We start from the raw sequence: 25,247 nt of genomic DNA, 5'->3' as shown, positions 1-25,247 counted from the left end.
AAATTATTACATCCAATTACGTTAGGTATAATCTTGTCATTTTCTACCATATAAAACACTATCTTCAAGTTTGGGGATCATAATTTATTGAGAGTATGAGAATATTGGGAATAACTATTTTATTCTATATTTTTAGTAATTAACTAAATTAGTCCTTGTTTTTTAATAATTTATCATATGGGACGTAAGCAATTTCTAGCAAGAAGAGCCAAATTGAACATCCACATTGAATTAGTAAAAAAATATGATGGAGAAATAAATATAGAGAAGAGTAGCTATCAATAGCATTGAAAAATGGAGCATATGTTGCTTAGAAGTGAAGAACAACTACATAATTAATTCCTTTTCTAATCTAACTCTTCCTCTTTCCTTTTTTTTTTTCCTTAAATACCTTATAATTAGACCTACTTTGGTGTATTTCTTAAGCAACCCTTTCTTTTTTTAAATATATATATTCCTCGGATCGTATCTTTTTTCACAATATAAATGCACAAAAAACCCAAAAAGAAAAAAGGAAAATGATTTTGTACATGACCTCGAGGCTAAGCTTCTTGGATCATACAAACCACTTTATTTTATTTTATTTTTACACAAAAAGTCATGCAAAAAACATTTATTTTCTTGGGATCTCCTTCTCTTCTTGGATTCCTCATCCTAAATCAAATTATAAGAAATTTACATTTAGTTTATCATGGAGACCTTAATCACAATATTTCAAGGTAATATATCCAATCGTTCTACTATATGATCATATACCGTGTAAGATTTTCATCGTTTTATGACAGGTTAATTGTATTTAAGCCTCTGTAATATATGTATATATTTTATAGGGTTTTTGAGATGTTTAGAAGAATGATTCCTTGCAAGTTGTAAATGAAAGCCAGTTTGTTTAATTAGGAAATAGAAAATAGAGCTAAATTATAGTAATAATTGAGCCCTTTTTTGATTTATTGGCTGGAATTTTGCTGTTAATTTTCTTAATTGTTCCTAACAAAAGATGCTTATTGAACATTATACTAAAGACTTGGGGGGTTTAGATGGTGTGTCTTATTTACCAAATCAAGTATATTTTATGAAATCCATCAATTATTACCCAACCCCACAATATTTTAGTAGGAAAAAGAATATAAATTTATATGGCATGATTTTGCACTTATGCTTCTTGTGTGTGTGTGTGACGATGTTGAACCTTAATATAAAAATGATCACAATTGACCTTTGACATTCTTCATTGCTGCTGTTCATTTCTCAGAGAAATAATTGACCAATAATCACTTCATCGCCATGATTTTATATTGCATTAGACACTCCAACCACCAGCTGTTCTGGAAACAAATCAAACCAGAAACATGCTTCAAGGAATATATCAACGAATCAAATGATGGTAGCAACATTCTTTTCACACTCAATAACTTAAGAATTCCAGGTAAGAAGAAAAATATATTACAATAAAGAACATTATTTGAAGCTAGGAAATTCTGAATCAGTTCAATCAAATGATCAAATTGCAAAAAAATGAGTGGATTTTACATTATAAACAAACACGTCAAGTATCAATATTTTTCATTGGGCAAACACAGGAACAACCTGATGAGCAATAGATGTCAATCCCCCTTCAAAAATGGTAATGATAGAACAGAAAGATAAGGCAAAAGTGATGAGTGAAAGCTTAAGCTACTGCAAATCGATAGTTGCAGTAAAAAGAAATCTATATTTGTATCTCTATGTGTACAGCGCGCGGACAGGTCTATATAAACCCTTAAAACGGCAGGGTAGATTCTATACATTAATTGAATTATTAACTCGAGATAAAAAGAACAATTAATACAGCTGCTTTTCTCCATACCTCTTTCGACTTTGTTCAAGTTGCACCTCCTGAAAACAAAATCCACCTTTTCACTGTGGCCGTCTTGAGGAATACTGAGTCTATATCCATCACAGAAATGCATGGATCTCTAGCCAAATACTCAACGGGTAAGGTTCAAATGCTATCTAGTAGTAGTCGTTCGTCTTCGTTTAGTGGCTGCAAACACTCCCAGGGGTTTGCGTAAAAGTAATCCTCTTCTTTAGGTCTGTCTGGAATCACCAGCCGTTTGGACGGATTCCCCATGCGTAAAGCATGGGCGTCTTTAACAGCAGCAGAGAACTCATCCCAAGTCAGAGACCCAAAATTGTACTTGTCTATTAAATCAACTAGCATCCTTCTGTCCAGTAAAATTGTTTTCTTGTACCCAAGATATCTGAAATCAAGACATGAGAGAAAAGTTTCAGGGAGAAGAAGCATATGATTGCAATTCAAAACTGGCCCTGTGCTTTTGCTTGTCATAAATGGCTGAAGGATGACAATGTACATATGTATATACGTAAGTTTAGTAAAACGATCCGAAATCCTCTTTCTCCTCATATTTTCGTGGCTTGTTTTAAGTACCAAATAACCTAATGTATTCGGGAGCCAAAAAACCTATTCAATAGTACCTGCGGTGTCCTTCAACAACTTTAGCCATGTTTCCATCATATGTGGGAACAAAGATATCACTCTCCAGTGAAACGAGATAATCCAGAGCTGCCATCTGAGATGAGTGATTTTGGAAGAACCGAAGATCAGAAGGCTCCAGCAACGTCTCCTTCCTTACCTGTTGTACCATAGCCAGCCAGGAGAATTAATAGACATCAAACAGATAACGTAAAGGAAAACTGAAGCTTTGGCTGCTAGTTTATCTACTCACCAAATTTGGATAAAATGATGTAAGACTGGACAGTCTTCTTTCTCCACCATATATTTCTCCAGCAGCTATGTAAATCTGGATATTGGGATCAATGTCCAGTGCCCGCAATGTGAGTGCAGTTTCCTCAGGTGTTAAAGGACATAGACCTTCTTTCCTTTTCATATCAGAATCAATGATCTTCTCTTTCCACCACGGGTAGGCATATCTTATAAAGATATTTGAGAAGTTAGCTAAAGAATAAACAGTAGGTCCAGTGCTACCGAATTACAGAGACAAGAGCTTACCTCATTCTTGTTAATTCTTCCACCTCCTCTGTATTGCAGCCCTGAGTGCAGCCAGAAAAAGCCAACATGTCCATTTCATATCTCAGATGGAGTACTATGAAAGGCCCATTTTGCCTTAATATTTTAATAACCTTCCTACCCAATTCTTCAATCTGAGGAGTAAATTTTAGAGCACTAAAGTTTACTCGGCAACGGAGCCTCTGAAGCTCCATTGGCTGATCATTATTGGCAAGCCGAGCATCTGTTCTGTTCAAATGGACAACTTTATATTTCTGAATCAGAGGAAGAATCTGCATGCAACAAGGATGAAATATGACTAAACTTGTAATATGTAAGTACTGAAAGCAAATGAAAGCAACAGCAGTAGAATTCCGTTTACTTGATTGTGATAGTAAGAGATATCCGACCAACTAACAGGCGGCATTGTGTAGAACATCCCCATCTCTACCCTCCTCTTGACCCTTGGAGGTAACTCCTTCAGTATCCGGACTTCATCTCTTAAGGACGTAATAAAATGATCAACATCAAATATGTCTTGGAACTCACTGCAAACACTTAAACAATTCCATTTTAGGCTGGGCAAACATCTCCTTGCAATTCATGAATGAAGCATCATTTTTTAGGTTCATTGGTTTGATTTATGTGTGTCAGCAGGGGGAACAGACCTAGGATCATTCCAAAAAGACGTCTTGTCAAGTTCAGGAACTACCAACGTAACATTTAGGTATCTGGCAATTGCAACCATGTCACATATCTGCAGCCAAAAGACAAGGTTAGAGAATTGTTTGGAATCGTAGACAAACAAAGAGGCCAAATATGTTTATATAATGCAATGTGCCATCTACTCTAGGAAAAACAACATACCGCAGCCCGCATTTGATTAAGCCCTCCATTGCACGAAACCATCAGGTAACCATTGTTCTTGTACACCCCTATTGAAGACATAGGTTCAAATCACAGGTCAAGACCATATTTCTTGGCAGCAAAAAGTATGTCAGAAACAAAACTTAACACAAGACACCACATAATAGCACTATGAAAGCACTCAAGAACCACATCAAGACTACATGATCAGAAAAGAGATGGTAAAAGCATCTACAAGCGTCTATCTCTATCAAATCCAGTTTGGAAAACAACAGCTACTAATAACAGCACGATGCAGAGAGATTCCGATGAACAATAAATCATCAACCAGAAAAAATTAATTAATCTAATAGTTCTTCATTCTGAAAATTAATGACTGACCTTATTTTAGAATCAAAACACTCCACTGATTCTTGCAGAGAGAACAGTCTTTTCAAGAAAATTAAATGCAACAAATGAACCACACACACTAACCACAGTTGGTAATTCTAGATTCGCCATCAAATTCCAAAAAACCAAACAGTCAACTGAAATAATAGGATCAACAAGTTCCCTCTTATCTTTATAGATACAAAATGAAACTCATATGGATTAAAGCATAGACAAGACTCAAAACTCACTCTTGGGTGGAAGAACTCTAGCTGGGAATTCAGGGGACGAATGAACATCCAAGGCAACGGCGGCAGAAGCGGCGGATTCCTGAGAAAAGCAAGAGGGCCAACCCTTCAACACCCGAGGACCCCAAGTTTCACTCAATGCCGTCAACTGAACTAAGCAAGTCCACAGCAAAACCGACGTAGTAGCCCTAATCATCCAAAGCTTCATTCTTGACCGCGAAACCATCCCACTATTCCTTAGCTTCTCCAATCTGTCCCCCGCAAATGCCGCTGTTTTCAGCCCCATTATTCCCCACCTTCTCCTCCTATTAGTCTCTTCACAACCCTTTATTTTGCACATGCCCACAAACCCATAAACTCCCTCACCTACAGCAGACTGCTCGGACGACGTCGCCCTGGAGTGATGATGTGATCCCAAAATTTGATCTCTCTAAATGGATATGTTGAGGGATTAACAGAAACGCGCAACGGCTAGGAACAGAAACAAAATTGCAAATCTAAACGTAGAAATATACAAGAAAATTGACTGGTACAAGCCAAGATTCTTTCCCAGAATGGAAACCCAATAAAGCCGGTTATATTACAGGCACATTACCCACGAGCAACACAAAAATGGGGATCGATCAAGATCGATCCCAGTCCCAGAAAAAGGTTTTTCGCCGGAGAAATGAAAATGGGTCCCAGAAAACAACGAGTGGCAGAGATCCGGCAGATATCTCGGCAAGATTATATGACCCGCCGGCGGCAAGCTTCCCAGAGAGAGAAGAATGGCAGAGGAGAGAGAGAGCGCGTCGGTTGGAGAGGAAAAGGGATATGTAGGAGTGCGTGTTATGTGTGTGGTGCAGAATACGCACAAATCGAAAAGAGAAATGTTGTCCCTTGAGTTATTCAATGTATGTATATATGTATATGATTATGATGAATGTGATTGAAACTCTCTTCTCTGCTTACTCCCCACTTGTTATCCCATGCCCTCACCTCCACCATATTGCACTACTCCTTCACCATTTCTATCTTCTTCTTTTTTTAATTTGCATAATTTTATATTATAAAATATTTCGAATTCTTCCACTCTAATCTTTTTATATAAATTCTTTTTCCAATCAAAATCCACTTAAATGTAGTATTTAGTGATATATAAATATTTTTCATCAATAATTACATAAATACGTGTAAGCTCAAAGACTAAAATAAAAATAAAAGTCATTTAAGGTATATCGATAAGCATATTCTTTATAGCTGAACTTGGTAAAATAATTAATATAAGTAGTTTTCAATATATATTAAATAAGTTTTTTGAAAAATAAAAAAGTATCATCAACATCTATATTTATTGGGCAAAAATAATTATACATTGAAAAGTCAACATTTTGTGGTAATAAGACATTGTTGACCCCACAACAATAAAAGCCAATTAAATGTTATTTAATTCTTAATTAAGGGATAAAACGATGTAATAGAAGATAAAGTCAATTATTATTGTTAATAAGATATTACAACACACAAATTGACCATCATATAATCTTCATCATATCACATTAATTATCAATTTGTCGTGTGATTGATTCACACTTCAAAACAAACAACTATTTATCTATTTATTATATCGATTATAATTATATTATAAATCTTAATATTGACAATGATGTAAATCAATATATTACTATTATCATCTAATAATATTTATAATTTATCAGCAACTACTATTATAATAAACAAACAACTAATGTTAAAGTAAATTAATATTTACACATAACTGAAAAAAAATATTCGTAACGATTAAAATGTTCGATTAGACTGAATCCGTTATGATTACCCAATCAAGGGAACTTAAGCACTACAAAATGTTTACTTCATCAAAACTTTTTGAGCCATTGCCCGATCTGAACAATGTAATCTCACTAATATACTGACAGACTGAATTGACCGCTACTATTTTACAATAAAGTTTGAATTTGTAGTGTTTAAATGAGTACATAATCACCTGATCATCATATGATATACACATAAAATTTGAATTTATGATCGGATAATAATGAGGCCCTAATTTTGATGACCGACAAACAAATTGGGAATTGAATGGTGATTGTGGGTGTGAGAAGTATGGGGTGGTGGTGCAGGGGATAATTGCCCTTTGCCAACTAGAGTTGAGGTGAAGGGAACGGGAAAGAAGGAAATAGAGGCCAATTATGGCAGCCAGCTAAAATGGCCTTCGGATGGGGCCCGCCGGAATTAAGGTTGGTCAGACGTGTCGAAGATCCAACAGCTGTGGGCTGACACGTGGCGACATGAGATGACAGTACAACAACCTCCGTATCGCCGATTTATACGGATTCCGATCTAATTATATGTCTGTCCCTCACACTATGCCGACAAATTCTCGTGATATTTTCCCCTAAATTACGAAATCAATTTTTGCTTTATTTTTATTTAACACATATTTATATAATAAAAAACTGAGATAATATTTATAAAAGAGCTTTTTTTTTGTTTGTCTAGAATCTCAGGTTTTTGTAAACTTTTTGTGTAAAAAAAATAATAATTTATTTTCTAAAATTTTGTAAGCTTTATGTGTAAAAAAAAAAATAAGTTTCTAAAATATATTTTTTTTGACTGACGTAATTTTATCGTGACAGACAATCATTGATATTTTTTTCGTACTTAATAATTTTATTATAAAATATAAAATATAATCTACAAAACCCATAAAAAAATATAAAATCAAATATATTGTGGATATATTAAGAAATTCGATGTGGTTTTTAAATTATCTTATTTTTGTGAAGACTCCGACCAAGCGAAATATCATTGTCCAACTCCAAATTCATTAACCAACTTTTTAGCAATTAATTGTTAAAAACCAATTTGATATACTCACATTCATTAAGTGATTTCTTTCTTTCCTTTTTTTTTTTTTTCCCACTTAGTATGCAATATAATGGAATTTAGGAAAACGCCTCAGTTTGTCTCTTTTTCCTAATTTGTTATTGATACTTTTCGGGGAAATTTCCTAAATATTCCCTTTAAAATACTAAATTTTATTTTTGGATTAATATAATAAAAAACATAAGTTTTTTTAGAATTATTAGCTGATATCTCCTAAGATTATTGGAACGGACCCACATACAAAACACTCAGTCCAATTGGTTACAAGCCCAGCTGACCCATCACAGACTTACCTCATACTTTATTGAATTATCAGGCCCAAGAAACAAGCTCATTCCAGTCAGACACGTCGTATAACTTGCCAATATACTAAAACATGCCATCTTAAAAAATCTTCATATAACTCCTAAATATGACTTGATAAAATAGTCATAATTATTTCAATATTTATTCAAATCACAATTGATCAGGAATAAGGTTGGGATGGGGGAGTTTAAAATGAAAAGAAAATTGGAAGTAGTAAATTAGTTGAAAGGGACGATAAATTGGAGAGAAGACGAAAAGTTGCGAGTAATTCAGAGGGTCGGTATTGTGGCCGTACCGTCAAATTGTCGGTGGGGTGATCAGAAGCGCGAACGGCGTCCATATGTGTCGTTTTGTACGTCATTTGATTTCCATCTTTTTCTTTTTCTCAAATTACGTTATTTCCTTTTCTCTTTGGTTTTTAAGATTTTGCATATCTTGACAAAAATATTGGACCCCCAAAATTAACTTTTAATTAAGGGATGCAAAAGAAAAAGAATAAAAGGTTTATTGCAGTTTAAGAAATAAAATAAGGTAAATTCTATTACAATTGCATGTGACTAATGTAAAATTGAAAAAGAATGATCAATCACATAACAAATATATTATATTTATTATATAATTAGTTGGATCAAAATAAACCTAATTCAAATAAGAATTATCCCATAATTTCTTAAGTTGAGGAGGCCGGGGTACCCTTTATTTTTCAGGAAATATTTTACCTATTATTAACTTTATAAGGGGATATGTTGCAATCAACATCAAAATAAACTCGACCTCAAATTATTTTTCTTTAGGGTAACTACTAAAAGAATTAATTTTCATGCTTTTGACTTTGTTAAGTAATTGGTTACTATGAATATTTTTCATTAAAACAAATTGTATTTATTAAAATCTATCTGTAATTACGTATTATTGAATTTTGTTCATAATTTATTAATACTTTTATTTAACAAATATATAACAATACCAAATTATTTGTAAAGTATTTAGATAAATTGATGTATATTTTTTTCACTTTTATTAATTACGATAGACTAAAGTAATATTAGATATATAATAAAAATATTGTGAAGTCATATATTCAGGAACTCATAGGTTCTACTTGACTGTGTTCACAACTGAAGCGGCAATGGAAGGAGATACAATGGAATACGCGAATAGGTATTAGAAGTGGGACAAGGAATGATATATGGGTTGAAGTAGAGTATGAGAGTGAGGTTGCAGGAATGGAGTCTAGACATGCAAAAGGTGTTGAGGACTAAGACCAAGGAAATTCATTTGAGCACTTTGGTATTCAATCCAAATTGAAGTGGATGCAGCTGCTACTGCATTCTTTCAAGATGCTCTGTCTCAACACCTTAATCTTTATATTACTGATCATGGCATAATGTAGTATGGGGTGTCGGAGTATGTGGAAGACGCCAGACTAAGTGTTGATTAATGAAGCATGGCTTGAACGATGCCCTGATGTGGAGTATTTATGCACCATGCACTTCTCACCATCGCCCCTACCTCCTTAAACCGAGCTATCCGGTTCAACCAAGGAATGGTATGTTTTGCTTTGAAAACTTTTGACTAAGGACCCTTAGTTTGTTCGAGAGGTTGCTAGGACCTAGACATCCGAATTTTTGGGTGCACATGTACTCAGTTGTCGCCAAACTGAAACACCTTAAATATATCCTACGATCCGTGAGAAGGAAGAAAAGAGACCTGGCCTAGAATGTTCAGAATTCTAACCAATTTTTGGGACAGGGGCAACAGTTGCTACAGTTATATCCTCATAAAGTGATGTTGAAAATTATTATCAATCGAATGAAAGACTGTCTTCACAAGATTACTCATGAGAGTCAAAAAGCATTCGTCCCAGGCAGGAAAATTAGTGCTAACATATTTTTAGCATAAAAGCCACTTCATGGTTATAATGGAGTCAAATTACCACCATGATGCACTATCAAGGTGGATTCAGAAAAGCTTATGGCGCACTGTGGAACGGGATTGGTTTTCATAAAACGTTGGTCCAATAGATTAAAGAATGCATTTGTGATGAATATGGAGCTGCTAGACGCATGCCTCAAAATTTAGATTTGGAAGGCAGCTGATTACCAATTTCATTGCAACTGTTTATGATCACACTCCCTGGTGATGTTTTATTTATTGTGTATATGTTCCTTTCCGAAACAGCTACAACAACTAATGGGCTTTCTAGTTGGCACACTTCAACGTGTTACTTCCAAACCCACAAAATGACATAGTAATCTGCCTTGGGATAAAATATGTTGTCGTTTGCAGGATCAACTAATACATCTGGGCTATCTACTTAATTGAGCTTCTGTTTTGTTTTCGCGGAAAGGAGTGATAAGAGTGATTGAGAAAAAACTATGCATGTTTTCTCATGCAAGGGGAATAATGAAAGTGGGGTAGCTAAGGTTGCATGGGACATTGTTGGTACAACAAAGGAGTACGGTGACGATGAATAAATCCCTTATGTGCTGACAGGAATTAATTGGCTCGCAGACATCGTCTATGTCGGCTCAATGGGTTAAACAATATGGGCTATGTGGTAAATTTGTGTGGAAGGTGAATAAATATACACAGGGGTTCATGGGGTTGGAAACAAATTAAATCTTTTCAATGGTTAAGTCAGCAAGAGCTTAGTAAACCCACACGAAGGTTTCCCCTAATATTTGTAGATGGCTAACATGACCGATGGACCCATGTTTTAGGATGATATCTTGAATAGTTTTGGGGATCAACAACTAAAAAAAACGGGTGGTAGGATCGGTCCAAATTGGTTAGGTCGGGTCGTACAATATGCCGATTTTGTTCATGTTACGTTATTTTCTTGTTCTTGAGCGGCATACGTATTTTATTCCGGATTTTTATCATTATAACCCTGAAATTAACCTAATTAGTTAAGAAAATATAAATAAAAATATTAAATCATTTGAACTTGACTCAATTAAAACCGATTCAAAGTTAACTCATATAATAATAATATAATAAAAAAAATATTAAGATACATAAACAATTCAAATTAAAACATATTGTTCGATTTGACTTTATTCTTTTAAATACTTGTCAAAGAGAGTGAGCTACTAGTAAAAAATTTTGAGTAATTATTGTTAAATGTGGAAAGAGAGAGATAGATGTATAAACTATAAAGAGAAGATGGAGGCGACGTGCTAATCACGCAAAGGGCATATTTGTCTTGGTCAACCCGCGACCCGCAACCTATATTAACAGTTTGAGTAATTGGATTTCGGATCTCTAGCCTGTGTCTGTTGATTATACTTGGAGTTTTACCCTATTCACATCCATCTATGCTCCTTTAACAATTAAAGAGGAAGAATTCTAAGGGTTTTTTTTTTTTTTTTAAATGAGAGTGATGAACTACTATTTATTAAATAAATTAATCATAATTATCAATATATAGAAAAACCAATCAATTTATCAAGGGATAATTACACTGCCCTCTTTGATATTTGATCTAATCACATGTAAAAAAAAATTAAATCTAGTACCCATGGCGTTTGTTTCTGTCTAATAAATAAATATCTTAATTAGTCAAAATTCACTGAATTTGTTGATGTTAGCACAAACATTGAATGAGAACTCATATTTTGACTTATTACTGACTTATTGTAAGTCAAACAATCTTTTCTGACCAAATTATCCTTATAGGTTGAAGATATGCCTCTCGCATGCATTAGCATGTGAAGATGCATAAAGATAGTTTAGTGAGAAAAGATTTATTTAACCTGTAATAAACCAATAATAAATCAATTGAGATAAACATGATTTTTCATTCACTTTTTTTTGTTAATATCAGCAAATTCGGTGAACTCTGACTAACGAATGAATCTATTTGTTAGACAGAAACAACGTGATGGATATTTAATGTAATTTCCTAAACCACAACAAATCTAATTACAACAATCCTCATGGAGGGTGGTATAATTATCCTACACAAGAAATATTGTAATGCCAGAAAACTGCATAAGCCAAAGGCCCGTCTCTGTGGTCAAAACTAACAGAATAAATGAAAACGAAGATGAGATCTGACTTAAAGCACTTTGATAATAGCTTTACCAACACCACCCTCAGATGCTAGAAGAAGAAAAAAAATGTGTTGTATCAACATCATTTCCTGTTCTAAGAATTGTATGGATAAAATTTGTCATGTAGCTTGCGATATTTAAGCTGCAAAGGTTAACTTCATGATGAATTCTTGATCACTGTAACAATTACCTGTGCGTCATAGCATCTAATATACCCGGCAAATGAACAGATAAAGATGTTCTAGTTTCACACATCTAATATACCTGGCAAATGAACACATAAAGATGTTCTAGTTTCACCCAGTGCACATGGTTTAATGCATAAACGAAAGAGAGCAATAATTGGGAAATGTGCCCATATAACAGCAGAACATAGAAACTATAACGTTTTAACATTCAGTAAGTGATTGTTCATAATTTGATATAGAAGGAAAATGAAAGAATCTGAAACAAGAATATTTTACATTAAAACCCCAAGCTAACCGCAGTCATGCTCCAAACACCCCTTAGACGAAGAAAAGGTCATTAAGGGAAGACAATGAGAGAAAATATAGAAATAAAAACAACTGAATGAATTTAATAGAAACAAGAGATTATAGGATTTACTATTTCTAATAATTTTGCAGCAGACGAGTTCTGACCTCGCATCAAATCAATATCCATCCTAAAGGAAACTTTACCTCCAATCTCAGTTCAGCATGCATCAATTCATCTCTTGTTATTCTCTTTTCATGCTGGGCTGAGGCCACTGGTTAAACTGATAGCAACCACCAAAGGAATAACTGAGATGGTGTTAACCTAACTTGAAAACCCAAAAACTCAGAAGAGAATAAATTGTGTGCATTATATGGAGAAAGTTACGTCCTTGTATAGAAAAAAGGTGCATCTATACTTCAACAAAGAGTGAGCTATTTGTGGGTTATATACCAGTTCCATGAATAATAGCATAAAATTCTAAATATGGATTAAAACTTCTCCAAAGAAGCAAACAAGTCAACTGCAAACTTTCTGAATATCTAAGACCAAGGTCAAAGAAGCAGCTACATTGTCATTTTAAATTTTCTTAGATTTTAAGAGTTTGCTTGAGTTGTTGAATTAGTTGCTTAGTCCCACTTACACGACGGCAACTGCAATTGTACATATTCAAGAGTTAATTTTTTCCCAGGTTATATGTTCTTACTGGGTATCCTCTTCTGTTAAGTTCAATTCAATTACCTGAGATTCATGACTTCACAACATTTCTACTATTTTCGAAATTACAGTTATCCTTTTTTAGCACAGGGCTGACATAGTTACAAAGGACATGATATGACAAAAAGACAAAAGAAGAATATAGGACATGACATGGCTAGAACAGGTTTCCACGCGTAATTATCATTCATTTAGAAAGTTATTGTAGAATCTTGTAACAAATAAAAAATATAGTAGCATAGTAACATAAGAAAACAGATAAAAATGACAAAATGTAATGTATTTTGGATATATTTAAATTGTATTATCAAAATATAACATAGAATAAAATTGAATAATGATTTATAGAATCCTGTTACAATTCAACAATATATTAGTGTAGTAACATAAGAATACACATAATAAATAAAGACATTATCTGCATATTGAATGTATATAAAAATGCATTATTAAAGGGTAACAAATATAACTCAACATATAATATATAACGAATTATTTGAATTCAGGAACTCTATTGAAAAAAACATACTAGATAATCAGATTTAAAACATCTAGACAAATTGTATGGACTTAACGAGATAACCTTTTCTGTTTATCTGTAATGTGGAATTACTGATTTATTATGATAACAAAACTTGCAGATGATGATGGTGATGAATTACTCTAAATTAATACCCAAAATAAGCCAATGAAAAACACAGTGACCAATTAAAAGAAACATGAGAATCATATAGCTCAAAGTCGCCATTGGAATCATTTTTTGTTACCAATCATAGATCATAAACCAAACAAATTTTTGTAAACTTATTAAACTCTGTAACTGTTGTAAACATATTAGTTAATTGTCAAGGCATTCCTTTCCAAAACTGTCATTCAAAAATATCTAGTTCTCTTGGTCTTTTGTTGAATACTCAAGCAAACATATCTAAATCCAACGAATTCTCCAAAATCCTACCAAGGCAAAGAAAAGATACCATTCAAAATCTGTCTTTTCTTGCTTACTGGTCGCAGTCAAATCCAGTCACTTATTGCTCCAGTTAGTAAAAACCACATCCCTTACATAATTGTATATTTCACAAAAAGGAATTTCTAGTGTCACATTATGTCTCATGGGAGTGAATGATTTCAAACTTCAAAACTTCGTGTTTAATTGATATGGAAATTCTTGGCCTGGAGTACAGTCATAGTAATAGCAAGTACAAAAGAGAGAACAACAGCTGATGAGATACAACTACTACACTTACCGAGCTATAGCAAATCATCTTCAAAGCCAAGATCACCATCATCTGAGAAACCAAAAAGATATTAACATACTAAAACAAATGGATTTTATATCCAAGTTCGAAAACTAAGCCAGGACATTCTTTTCCTTGTAAGGGATAATTGATATTACACCAAGAGAGGGTACATTCAAATTGTCAACAATACAATAAAACCTTATGAAACTGCTAACTCTTTAAGTTCTGGTGACCAAAGCCTTGACTTATCACTACATCTTGTTAACTGAACGCACTCTGGAATATTTGTGCTGTGTTTGTCTAATAGTTTCAAAAAGTGAAGAACAGGATTTCATATCCAAACATGAAAATCGTGAAGTGTTTCATTACTCTAATAACCAGAGACCTACTTGACATTTCTTTATCGGGATAATCACATTTAGACTCCCTAAAGATAGTCAAATTATGCAAACCAACCTGATGTTGGTATAATTACAATATCATCCATAGAACTATAGTTTGCTACTGCTAGCATCCCTTCTGACATTTATTGGTCTGAGAAATGCTCATATCATCCCACGACGGTGTATTTGATATTATTATACGAGTCAAAGGGTCTAAATGCAATACTTTCGTAAATTTGAAATTCCTGTTAAATTTATTTAGTAATTCAACACATATATACATTATTTATTTTACTAATTTTTAAGTTTCAGAAGAAATTCAAACAAAATTATACTTTTTAACCTTTACAATTTTCAAGTTAAACTTTTTCATATTAAAAAGAAATTATTACTAAATTATATTTCAATTTAATTTAGTAGTTTTCTTACTGTCCTTTCTTTTGTAAAATAAACTTTAATCTAACTAGAACTAAATAAAGTATAATTTAAAATATATTTTTATTGTATTAAATAATTAATTATTAATTTCCCCCTTTTTTCCCATTTCCTATTATTTTTTTCCCTTTGTCTTCTTCCTCCTTGATATGTTCGCGTTCTTCTCTTCAACCCACCCATCATCCTCCCTCCTCTCTCCAGTCTCCAACACCACCCCCTGCCCGCACTAGTCCCCCACTTCCAACTCCCGCCTCCCCAAGTTGTATGTGTGTGCTTCTGGGTATGCATGTCAGGTGGGGTGTTTTTGTTTGCAGATGTGTGTTTGTGTTTACATGTGTGTCTTGTATTGGTGTGTCTCCTTACGAGAAATAGAGATGAGGAAAACCTTTGCAATTTGATTTTACATAAAAAAAGGTAAACAATCATGTTATTTTTGCACATCTCTTTTGGGGGGTTGTCACCAGTGGGGCAGTAAAGTTTTTCTACACTTCTGGCTACTCTTTTTATTGACACCGAGTCAATGTAATTATTAAAAATACAGGATGATTTGTATAATTTGACTATTATTCATGGTATGAATTTAATTGTTCTTTCCTTATTTCCACATGAATCAAAGAAACATACGAAGCTTGCTTCTCAAATACTACATTTCTGTCAGATATGTATTTGAAGATTGATGCAAAAACATAGCAAGTAGAAAACAGATTCATGTTTTCCAATTTTAATATTGTGAAAACAGAAATTAATAATGAAAAAAAAACGAGCCTAAACTAAAGGACCTCTGACTTGGCGATTCTAATTTAAATTGTTGATGAAAACAATTCTTGGATGGTTTTTCATGTCAACCTTTCATGCATATAAGAAGAATTGTCGGTCAAATAAAAAAATAACAGAGTTAACAGCTGACAAAGGCTATTGGAAAGATTAAATGTGGAGAAGAAAGACGAACTCGAAAAACATAGGAAGAGAATCCTTTTAGATATCTGAAAAGGAATTAAAGCAGATAAAAGCCACTAAATCAAGTTAGTTTGTGATTTACATAGACTAGTTAACAGTGCCTATAATGTACCTGGATCTTCATCAGCATCATCGAGGTCTCCAAGGAGAAATACATCCAAATCCTGCTCAGAAGCTGCTGACTTCGCATTATTGGTTCTTGGTTTTGAAATCTCATCTGCTCTTTCAGATCTTACAGCTGGTGAAATTTCCTTCACCTCAGAGTCTTTTACCATTTCAGGTGCCTTGGACTTGACATTTTCCATGTACAGTTTTTCATATCTGTAACACACAGACAAATTAGATTACTCAAACAAAGACCCATTCATCCGATCGACATAAAGAGCACAGACAAGCACAGACACACACACACACGCCAACGAAGAAAGCTAAAGTAGTTTATAGTGTTCTCAGTTATAGCATCCCAAGCTTTATGACATTAACATGCTGCCACTATCATGATCGCACACATTAGTTACAAAATGCTTACAATGGCATAGGAGAGAGAAAATACAGTTTCACCTAAAAAGCAGACTCAACACCTTCCAGCTTCGAATATTTTTTCTAACTTATGAATACATACCTAGCGACGATGCTGAAATGCCTCAGTAAAACTTGATAACTCGCTTTACAATAAAAAAGGATAAAGTAGCAGAATTCAGCAGAAAATCCAATCAAGGCGCATCAAAAACAAAAAAGAGGACCAAAACGAAGAGAAGGAATGCTCAGCACATAAAAGTAGGAAAGTTGTGCTTTTTCACATATGACATCAAGATTAAATTTCACTAGGAAAAAGGGAGAGGACAAGAAGTCCTCAAAACACATGAATAAGTTACATGAGAATCGCACGCCATCTTCTGTGCAAGTCTCCAAAGGACCCTTAGACATACCTAATGCCTGCATCAAAGAGAAGCAAGGTGCATAACTCTACCTAATGCCACTATTACTCATGTGATAGTTCCTAAGTAACACCAAGTCATATAAAAAGCAGTTGATTTCCACAATATATTAGTCTCTTTGCTTAGTCAAACACTACAAACTGAACCAAAGAGAAAAGTGTATGCAATTTGGTTTTGCACCTCTATATACTCCAGCATTGGCTTTGGTTTTTCTATTGCCGACTGATTAACTGAACCATACCACAAAGCGTTCATTACACATTCTTTCGTGTTATATGCCGCTTTTTCTTACACCAAAATCCAAATATGAACTATCTATAGGCTTCTATTTTTATTAATAGGTAGGTCCCAAAGATAAGTCTCGGCAAGTCCAAGATATGTGTTTCCAAGATGAAATTGAGGCATATAAATAGAAGTGTCATGTGGGATTTAGTGTGATTACAATCAACATTAGTCTAGACCGACAGCATTGGAGGTGGACGAATTATAGTAATATAGGCGGAAGACCAGAATGTGTCCATCAAAAAGTGCTGTGAAGCTAAACTATTCCAGCTATACGATACTAGCCGTGTTCACAACATCGGACAAATGTATAAACCAAAATTTTCAAAGGTCATATGGAATACTCAGTAACTCAAAACTGAACTAGATAATAGCAATTTCCAGTAAAAATACCAAACTAATTTCTAATGCTGATTTCAGTTTCATGTGAGTGAGGTTTGAGTGCAGCGAATAAGTTTTAGGATCTGTTTTACCAATACACAACCCTTCAGCAGGTATAGGCAAATGTCAAAACAAGAAGCCTACTCAATCATAGGCCTCATGTTTGCAGAATATGACTGTAACAACTCTGTTCATGCAAGTATATCAATTCTTTTATCAAGATGTTAGAAAAAGTTGTTTCCGGAAAGCAGAAAAGTTTTCAGATTTCATAACTACATAAGTACCATTGCATGGACAAGGTTCAGAGATAAGATTCCAACCAACAAGAAGATGACAATATGGAAGTTGGTAAAGGTTGGAAATTTAGTCCATCTTAACCAGAACCAAAAGCTGTAGCTGAGTAGTTCAACAAATTTTACATGGACCATTCTTGAAGAGGTGATTGGCAAACAAACTTGAAAATTACAGGAGTTCTTTTGTCCATGCAGGAAACATAGCTTAGAGTTTTCACAATGAGAGCAGATCCCATGTGTGGTGCTTTATAGCACCAAGAATAAACCTCTGGTAAAATTAGCTCCGGTGAGTTTTTCCTAGTAATTTGATTTCCTAACCAAGAACCATGCTAGTTGTGCTTCAAAGACAGAAACAAATAGAAAGAGAATTTTAGCTGCCTATTATTCATATCAAGAAACATAAGTCAGTACATTACAAGGTAAATTTAACTAATTGACCAACTCTCCTGGCTCAGTCAACTATGGTTTGTCATTCAAGCTAAAATTTCTTGAGGTTAATTCATACCATGCATGAGACAGATATCTATAGTAGAAGATAGAACTTCACATATGAAGAAAAGTATGATGGGTTCTTGAAGCAAGTACAACAATGACTCAAGTTAAAAAGTGAAAGATTTGATTGGTCTCGTTACTCATCTGCGAAAACCAAACAAGCTCCATTTTTTCCCAAGTTGCCACCCTTGGTTTATTATGCATTATTGTTACCATGCAATCCCAATTTGCCTCCCTTGTTTCACTATCCATTATGATTTCCATGCAAACAGTTAGGAAATTATCCGTACAAGACCATACTCCTGAAAATAAAAATTTAACTCTACATTACCGAATAATATGAAGATTTTGATCTCTATTAAATTGAAAGGATGGTTCCCTAGTCTTTGTCAACAATATGATCACACATAGGTATGATGAGCTTGAGATGTGATTTCAAGTTGTACAACTGATTCACACTTGCTATTGGCATGGGAAAGAAGATCACCTCAATTTTTTATGTAACATCTGAAACAAGATGACACTGTAGGAAAAGTTAGAAATATCTAGCAAACAGCTGGAAATGGCCAAGAGAAATCAGTTTAGAGTGAAATAAGAAGGTAAAGGATGATTGGCATAATCTCACCACAAACTTTTATGTAACATCTGAAACAAGAAGACACTGTAGGAAAAGTTAGAAATATCCAGCAAATAGATGGAAATTGCTAAGCAAATCAGTTTAGAGTGATTAAGAAGGTAAAGGATGATTGCAAACTCTAAGTTTCACTTTCACAAAGATCTTCCAAGCTACTCTCAAGAAATTGTTTCATCAGTGTCTTTTATGGTCTCCTAAGTATAAAATTGGCATCAATGAGGTCAACTAATCCATCAAAAGTATAATCTATAACCATATTGAGGTCCATGTTGCAATAAGCTTAAGCAAGAAACAGCGCTGATCTTTCACCTATGAATGTCAAAACAGAATGAGAAGCAGGGATTTCAGCAGTACAAAATCAGTCATGCATTTAGGATATAGTCTAGCTTCTTCATTCAGGATCTACGTTTGGACATTCTCAAAATTCTAACATCAGATCTACAGTGGTAGAATTATATAGCATGATATAAAGAAGCAAATCGAAAGTTAACATGAAGAGTATGAATGGAAACACACTAGAAAATTTCTTCATCAAAGAAATTAAAATTACAAAACCACACAGGGGGGCAAGTAACTTACGGTGCCACATAACTATTAACAAGAAGGAAATAGATCCTCCAGAACTTCCTTTCTTTCATCACTCGTGGGCATAGCTGATACCTTAGCTTTGAGATTTCCTGGAAAGAACAGAAGTAATATGGTTGATGCTACAAGCAACTTAATTCATTTCAAATTCACTTATACTAAATAATACTAAAACTGATAAGATTTTCCTGCATGCTCTCACTCTCCTCTCTTGCATTTATCTTCGTGATGTGCGGCAGATCTTCCCAAATATGTGAACCACACCATCATCAACACAATAAGTTTGATACTATTATGAATCATTAATCGTTCATAGAGGATTATGTTATATAACACTAAATGTTACAGACTTGGCTTTATGACTTATTAATAGGCTGAACCTGACATGGATCAATTTTCTAAGAAGGAAAACATATCGATGTTATTTCAGTTATACCCTAAAGTCACTTCTTTTCAGCCACCCATCCTCACAACTCTCGACTTATCTCTCTTCTCTTCCCACATCCAATCACCCTCCTTGATATGGTTTTCTAGATTGATTAGCTCCATTCAGTTGTTGACACATGTCTTGTGTGAACATCCCTTTTTCTTTTTTTTACCGTATTCTTCACTCCAACATAAGATAATTTTGGAATGAAAGTTGAAATCCTAAAGAGGACCTCCTGCATCTTCATCTCAGCACCAAAGGTCTTGATGCTTCATCCATGATTTCCAGTTAAGCACCATGGCCATCTTTGACAGTGTTACCAGCATTCTTCATTCCAACTGACAATTTAAGATCCAACATGAAGAAACAAAAATCTCTACTCATCTCTCATACTCCTCCACCCATTTCCTCCTTCCTCCATTTGTTCAAGTCAAATCCCATTCTATCTTCAGCCTTGTTTGTCTGGAAATTGAGGAAGAGTGAAAGGTTATATCGGCTACAACAGAGAAAATGAAGACCCATGGGACAGAAATGAATGACTCAGAGATGGTCCTTTTCCAGAATATCAATTTCGCATTTCCAATATACTTTGACAACTGTAAGAGACCCATGGTCAGAGGGAGATAAAATTTTAGAAAGAGTAAATAATAAACCAAAAGGCAAAACAAAAAGGAAAAGAAAATGCTGATACAAGACATACGTCAGCATTTACGGTTTTGGTTGCACCAAAATGGGTGGTTTCGGACGAACCTCTCAAGGTATATTTTGAAAAAGGATCACAATGAGCAGAACATTGCTGGCATTTCATAGCACCACAGACACAGTACCCAAAATTGACAAAATCACCGAGGAATAGTCCAATAAAAATTGCCATGATATGCCATAACAAAGGCTCAAAGAAAAGCAATGTTGGAGGGGTTATACCTTTGGAAAAAACAGTCCCTTTTCACATCATTTTATAGTCCAAACTCCAGCCTCTAATGTTCCCTATTATAGTCCTCCAGTTATAAAGCATATTTTTCCAAATATTTCTCAGATGAGGACAGCTTTGTATCTCTGCAGAACCCTGCAACTTCTAGAAGGTCCTTAGGATTAGGTTTGCCATGTCAGGTGATTATTATAGCCTGATAAGTAACTTAATTAATTTCCATAAAGACTATAGAATCCCCTAGGGAGTAGGGACAGAAAGTGCCGAACTGGAGATGAGATAGAGCTAAAGCTTTGGAGCTTTCTTTTATTGTGAGATGCAATAAAATCCTCGGGTGATTCCATGAGATCCATCTCTGTTGCATATATTTTCAGCATGTTTAACAATTACCCAAAATTCAGAAGTAGCTTATACCAATTCCCAGCAGCTTGAAGAATCATCAGTTTCTACTATTCTAATCATTTTTTTACGAACCAGACCTTCCATCATTCATGGACTCATGAACTGTTCTTGGTCCAGTTCACCAGAATATCACAACAGCCAGAAATTCGATCACCAAGTTTCTGTCCATCCAAACTCAGAAAAGGAAGAATAGCCCCAAGCTTGTCCTACGTCACTAAACCAATACTGTAATTAATACCATACAGAAATATCATCACCGTTACTGGTTCTGCAAGTGCTGCAGTCATATCTATACCCATGACCAACTCCACTCATATATTTTGAATTAGATAAACCCCACCAGTTCAAACTACCAGTCCACCACTCCTAAAAGACCAACTTCAATCTGCTCCGTTCTGTGGTACGTGAGTACGAGGTTCAGAAGCCATTCTTGCAGATGAGTTGGTTTGATTCATATCTATTACCATCAGAAGTTAGGAACATCATGGCACATAATGTTGGTGAGATATGGAGCAGGTTGGGAGTCTCCATTGTTGGGAGGCATATTGGTAGTCTTTTACAGTATAGGTAGAAATCATGAGTGTCCAATAGTTTTCAAGTAATCGTAGAAGCTAAACACATGTTTAGCTTGGGCAGTTTGCTATTAGTTTTGACAATCTGAAAAGGAGAATTTAGCAATTCAGGAGTATCTTGAACTAAATTCCAACCTCCGAAAACTTGAGAGCATTTGATGTTGAAATGCAGGAACAGTAAGACACTAGAAAAAAATTGTCATCTGAAAGAGGGTGTACCAAAAGGGGAGAGTCTTATAGCCCTTTTGTGAAGGTTAGGAAACATCAATATATATTGGGCTAAGATCATATACTAATCAGTGAACCACAAGAGAAACATTCAAACTTGAATATTAGAAATGCCAGAATACCATTGCATTAAAATGTGTTACAGCTGCCAATCATAAACACAAGGATCTTAACCTCATGAAGAGTAGATCCATGCAGAAATTGAACCACCAAAATGAAGCCCATCTAATATTATTCTCCCTGCATTGGATTCATTAAGTTTGTTAAGATTCATTATCAAATAGGTTGCTTGCTGATGTCACTATTTAGGAAGTCCTAATCTTTAACAGCTATAAGGAAACTGCAATCTTAAAGAATATCCCAAACAAGTTTTAGCACCAGCTTGAAGAATATATTTAATGCTCCCACTGCCTAGAATTGAATATCCTAGTTTGAAATGACAAAGAGTTTTAGGTAAGAGTTGAACAAGATAATTTATCTGGTTTACTCTTCAAATGGGGACAACTCTGGGAAGGAAATTGTTATTTTAGGGATTAAAACACTACAATTGAAATTACAAAAAGGAAAAAAGAGCTTTCACCCCAAAAAGCGGGAACATCCATGCTTTGTTATTGTTTGGAGTTATTTCCAAACTGGGAGTTCTCCTTTGCTTAGATGGTATTTTGGTAGGTGGACCAGGGAATATGCAGAGAATGAAAATGTATTTGAACGATTTGTTGGAACCTTTTGGTGGTAGTATGAAACCAAACTCTTCTCATTAAGGAAACGATGGAAGCTTAAATCTATCTATATATATACACAAACACACATGAATATATATTATGTACCGAAATGATTAGTTTCTGGAGGGATTTTTGGGAAACTAAAATTACATTCCTACAGGCAAATGAATTCTTGTCTCATGGAGAAAAAAATGTTTGAGGAGGATAACTTCAAGCAAATTCTAGTTTCCAGGAATTTTTATTTACCTTTGCACTAGCCAAAACAGGTTGTGATCACGAGCATGAAAAATCTAACCTTCACTGTCAAGAGGACAAGCTTGGCATGCCTTTCTTGCCATTCTGTGAGATCCTGTCGAACATTCGAAACCGTAGGAACATCAGACACCTCTGAGACATCTGCATCAGAATTGCTGGTCGATATAAGTATTTGCCCTAGATGTTGAAATGCATGGATAACTGAAGATAGCTTTGTGCTGAGGCATTCGAGCTTCAAAGTGAATAATAATTCTAATAATATTATCGCAAATAAGAATCCAAAAACAAATTTTCTAACTGTAAGATACAATGACTTCCCAAAGAAGCAATAAATGCCCTGAAAAATTCTTTCCTTTTACAAATTGTTTGGATGGAACTCTAACATCACTCAAGCAGCAGAACAGAACATGCAACACAATGCAAAAGAGATTAGGACTAATGAAGACACTCGTTTGCCTAAAAAATTTTACTTCCATTCCAGAATTATATAAAGAAGTGTATACCCAAACTACAAGGTGAAGGTGCCAATGTAGATATTCCACACTGCAATTCCATCCAGAATGAAAGAAAAGAAACTTGTATCATCATTTCCTTTATCTAATTTCTGAATGTAGGTATGCATTCCTTTCCTAAGACCCATCAACGTAAACAGAAGATGTGAAACTGGAAAGACCAATCTATTCACAGAATACCACGAAGTCCATAATTCAATGATAATCTTATTGTATATCTTTTATCACTGATTTCCAAAGAATTGTCAATTGAGTATTGCAACAAAGGATAAGTGTACCAATTTCACCTAATAAATCCCAAAATTTTGTAAAAATTGCAACAAATATTGTGATAGGGACCAGTTCCATGACAAATTAAATGGCTAGCTAATAGAAGAAGGGATAAAGTGAGCATTTTCGTAACTCTTTCAGTTTCTGAGTGATGCTATGTTCGCATTACACCGTGCTTTAGACATTTTTGTTTCATCTATTCAGTTAGATTGAATTCCATGGTTCAAACAGAAAATGCAGAGAAGACGCACAGAACATCATTCGAACTTGTGGAATTCACGTGACACTAATCCTTGGCAATTAACAGTGACTTCAAATACATGCACAATGATTCACAGAGCCACTAAAGTTAGTCAACTAGTTTATAGAGTCTTGCATTGCATCAGTTCGTTCACCGCAGCCATATTCATCAAACAATTCACTCAAAAATCAGTGAAGTATAGCACAATCCTTCAACCGGAAATACCTTTATCATATTAACTAGTAAGAACACATAATAAAATGCTCTTTCCATTGTATCATATTTGAAAACAGCAAACCACATTTTACCAACAAAGACAACAATTCAATCCAAAATCAGCCATCAGTAAATTAGAGCCATATACCTTCAAGCGGGAAATCCCGGAAAGTATCCGTCGTAATCCCTGTGACAAACTCCCTCAACTCCTCCGTAACACCGAACGTTTCCAGATCATCAGCCTCATTGCCGCCCTTCTGGGCGGAGTCGACGAGATTAGTCAGCACCAAGGCTGGCGGCGGAATCTGGGCCGTGATCTGATCGGCGCGCTTCAAGGCCTCGGCAGCGAATTCCTTAGACATCTTCGAGGCCTCAGCGGCCAACTCCTTGGACCGCTTCGACGCCTCCGACACGACATCGGAGATGTTGGCCGAACTGAGCCCCTGAGTCAGCTCCTGCGACTTCTTGGCCGCTTCCTCCGCGAAAGTCCGAGCTCTCTGCCAGAAATCCATGGCGACACAGCTTCAATGATCAAAAATGGCGAAACTTTAGGAGGGAATTCAAGGAAAATTTGCTGCTGGAGATTACATTACAATTTCTCTATGCCCGATTATTTGTCAATGTGATTGGGACTTCCATTGGATACTATTTCTTCAAAGAATTTTAAAACGTTCCTTTCAAAGCACAGTTTCTATATTCAAAAAACTCACATAATTTTTTTAATTTAAAATATAATACTTTAACTGCATCATTTATTTGTTTTTTTCTTTTCTTAAGCAAACATAATTATCTATATGACTAGATCTATATCTATACTAATATTAAAAAAAAAAAAATCATACTCACAAATGTTGGTTGATGACGCCGTTGCACTAACTTTTATAAAATTAAAAATGTCCTTCAACTAATAACGTATTGAATTGT

At 34.7% G+C, this 25,247-nt stretch overlaps 2 protein-coding genes across 6 annotated transcripts; both read right to left on the bottom strand.

Annotated features, from left to right (window-relative positions):
- Nucleotides 1-1,591: 1,591 nt before the first annotated feature.
- On the bottom strand, nt 1,592-5,380 carry LOC105162369 (rhamnogalacturonan I rhamnosyltransferase 1). The gene is made up of 8 exons (XM_011080373.3): nt 4,495-5,380; nt 3,875-3,942; nt 3,676-3,764; nt 3,390-3,555; nt 3,011-3,300; nt 2,727-2,931; nt 2,476-2,633; nt 1,592-2,240 (listed from the first exon to the last, which is right to left on the bottom strand). The coding sequence occupies exons 1-8, from the start codon at nt 4,829-4,831 to the stop codon at nt 1,982-1,984; spliced, it is 1,572 nt and encodes a 523-aa protein (XP_011078675.2). The 5' UTR covers nt 4,832-5,380; the 3' UTR covers nt 1,592-1,981.
- Nucleotides 5,381-12,114: 6,734 nt separating this feature from the next.
- Nucleotides 12,115-24,985, bottom strand: LOC105162365 (BSD domain-containing protein). 5 transcript variants are annotated; one of them, XM_020697494.2, is made up of 6 exons: nt 24,472-24,982; nt 23,125-23,225; nt 19,545-19,642; nt 16,058-16,266; nt 14,177-14,218; nt 12,115-12,523 (listed from the first exon to the last, which is right to left on the bottom strand). In XM_020697494.2, exons 1-5 carry the CDS (start codon nt 24,833-24,835, stop codon nt 14,181-14,183), a joined length of 810 nt encoding a protein of 269 aa, XP_020553153.1. In that variant the 5' UTR covers nt 24,836-24,982; the 3' UTR covers nt 12,115-12,523; nt 14,177-14,180. The 5 variants fall into 5 exon arrangements, 3 of the variants coding, with proteins under 3 accessions (XP_020553153.1, XP_011078670.1, XP_020553157.1); XM_011080368.3 differs by having other exon boundaries at nt 12,115-12,498; nt 24,472-24,981; XR_016066138.1 differs by lacking the exons at nt 12,115-12,523; nt 14,177-14,218 and adding an exon at nt 16,821-16,881 and having other exon boundaries at nt 16,136-16,266; nt 24,472-24,983.
- Between the last annotated feature and the right edge of the window lie 262 nt (nt 24,986-25,247).

This window comes from Sesamum indicum, linkage group LG1 (assembly GCF_026168435.1).
Source record: "Sesamum indicum cultivar Baizhima isolate 11 linkage group LG1, ASM2616843v1, whole genome shotgun sequence".
NCBI classification, from domain to species: domain Eukaryota; kingdom Viridiplantae; phylum Streptophyta; class Magnoliopsida; order Lamiales; family Pedaliaceae; genus Sesamum; species Sesamum indicum.
The sequence above is the reverse complement of the archived record's forward strand: the minus strand, read 5'-3'. Positions and strand labels throughout refer to the sequence as shown.

What these genes read in the sequence shown, in the direction of transcription:
- LOC105162365 (XM_020697494.2), bottom strand. Translation starts at nt 24,835, where the DNA reads ATGGATTTCTGGCAGAGAGCTCGGACTTTCGCGGAGGAAGCGGCCAAG. An exon ending in TTGTCCTCTTGACAGTGAAG is followed by an intron (nt 19,643 to 23,124) that starts GTTAGATTTTTC and finishes TGTTCTTTCCAG; the next exon opens with GAAATCTCAAAGCTAAGGTA. An exon ending in GTTAATAGTTATGTGGCACC is followed by an intron (nt 16,267 to 19,544) that starts GTAAGTTACTTG and finishes TGTGTGTTACAG; the next exon opens with ATATGAAAAACTGTACATGG.
- LOC105162369 (XM_011080373.3), bottom strand. Translation starts at nt 4,831, where the DNA reads ATGTGCAAAATAAAGGGTTGTGAAGAGACTAATAGGAGGAGAAGGTGG. An exon ending in TAGAGTTCTTCCACCCAAGA is followed by an intron (nt 3,943 to 4,494) that starts GTGAGTTTTGAG and finishes TGTCTTCAATAG; the next exon opens with GGGTGTACAAGAACAATGGT. An exon ending in TTAATCAAATGCGGGCTGCG is followed by an intron (nt 3,765 to 3,874) that starts GTATGTTGTTTT and finishes TTTTGGCTGCAG; the next exon opens with ATATGTGACATGGTTGCAAT.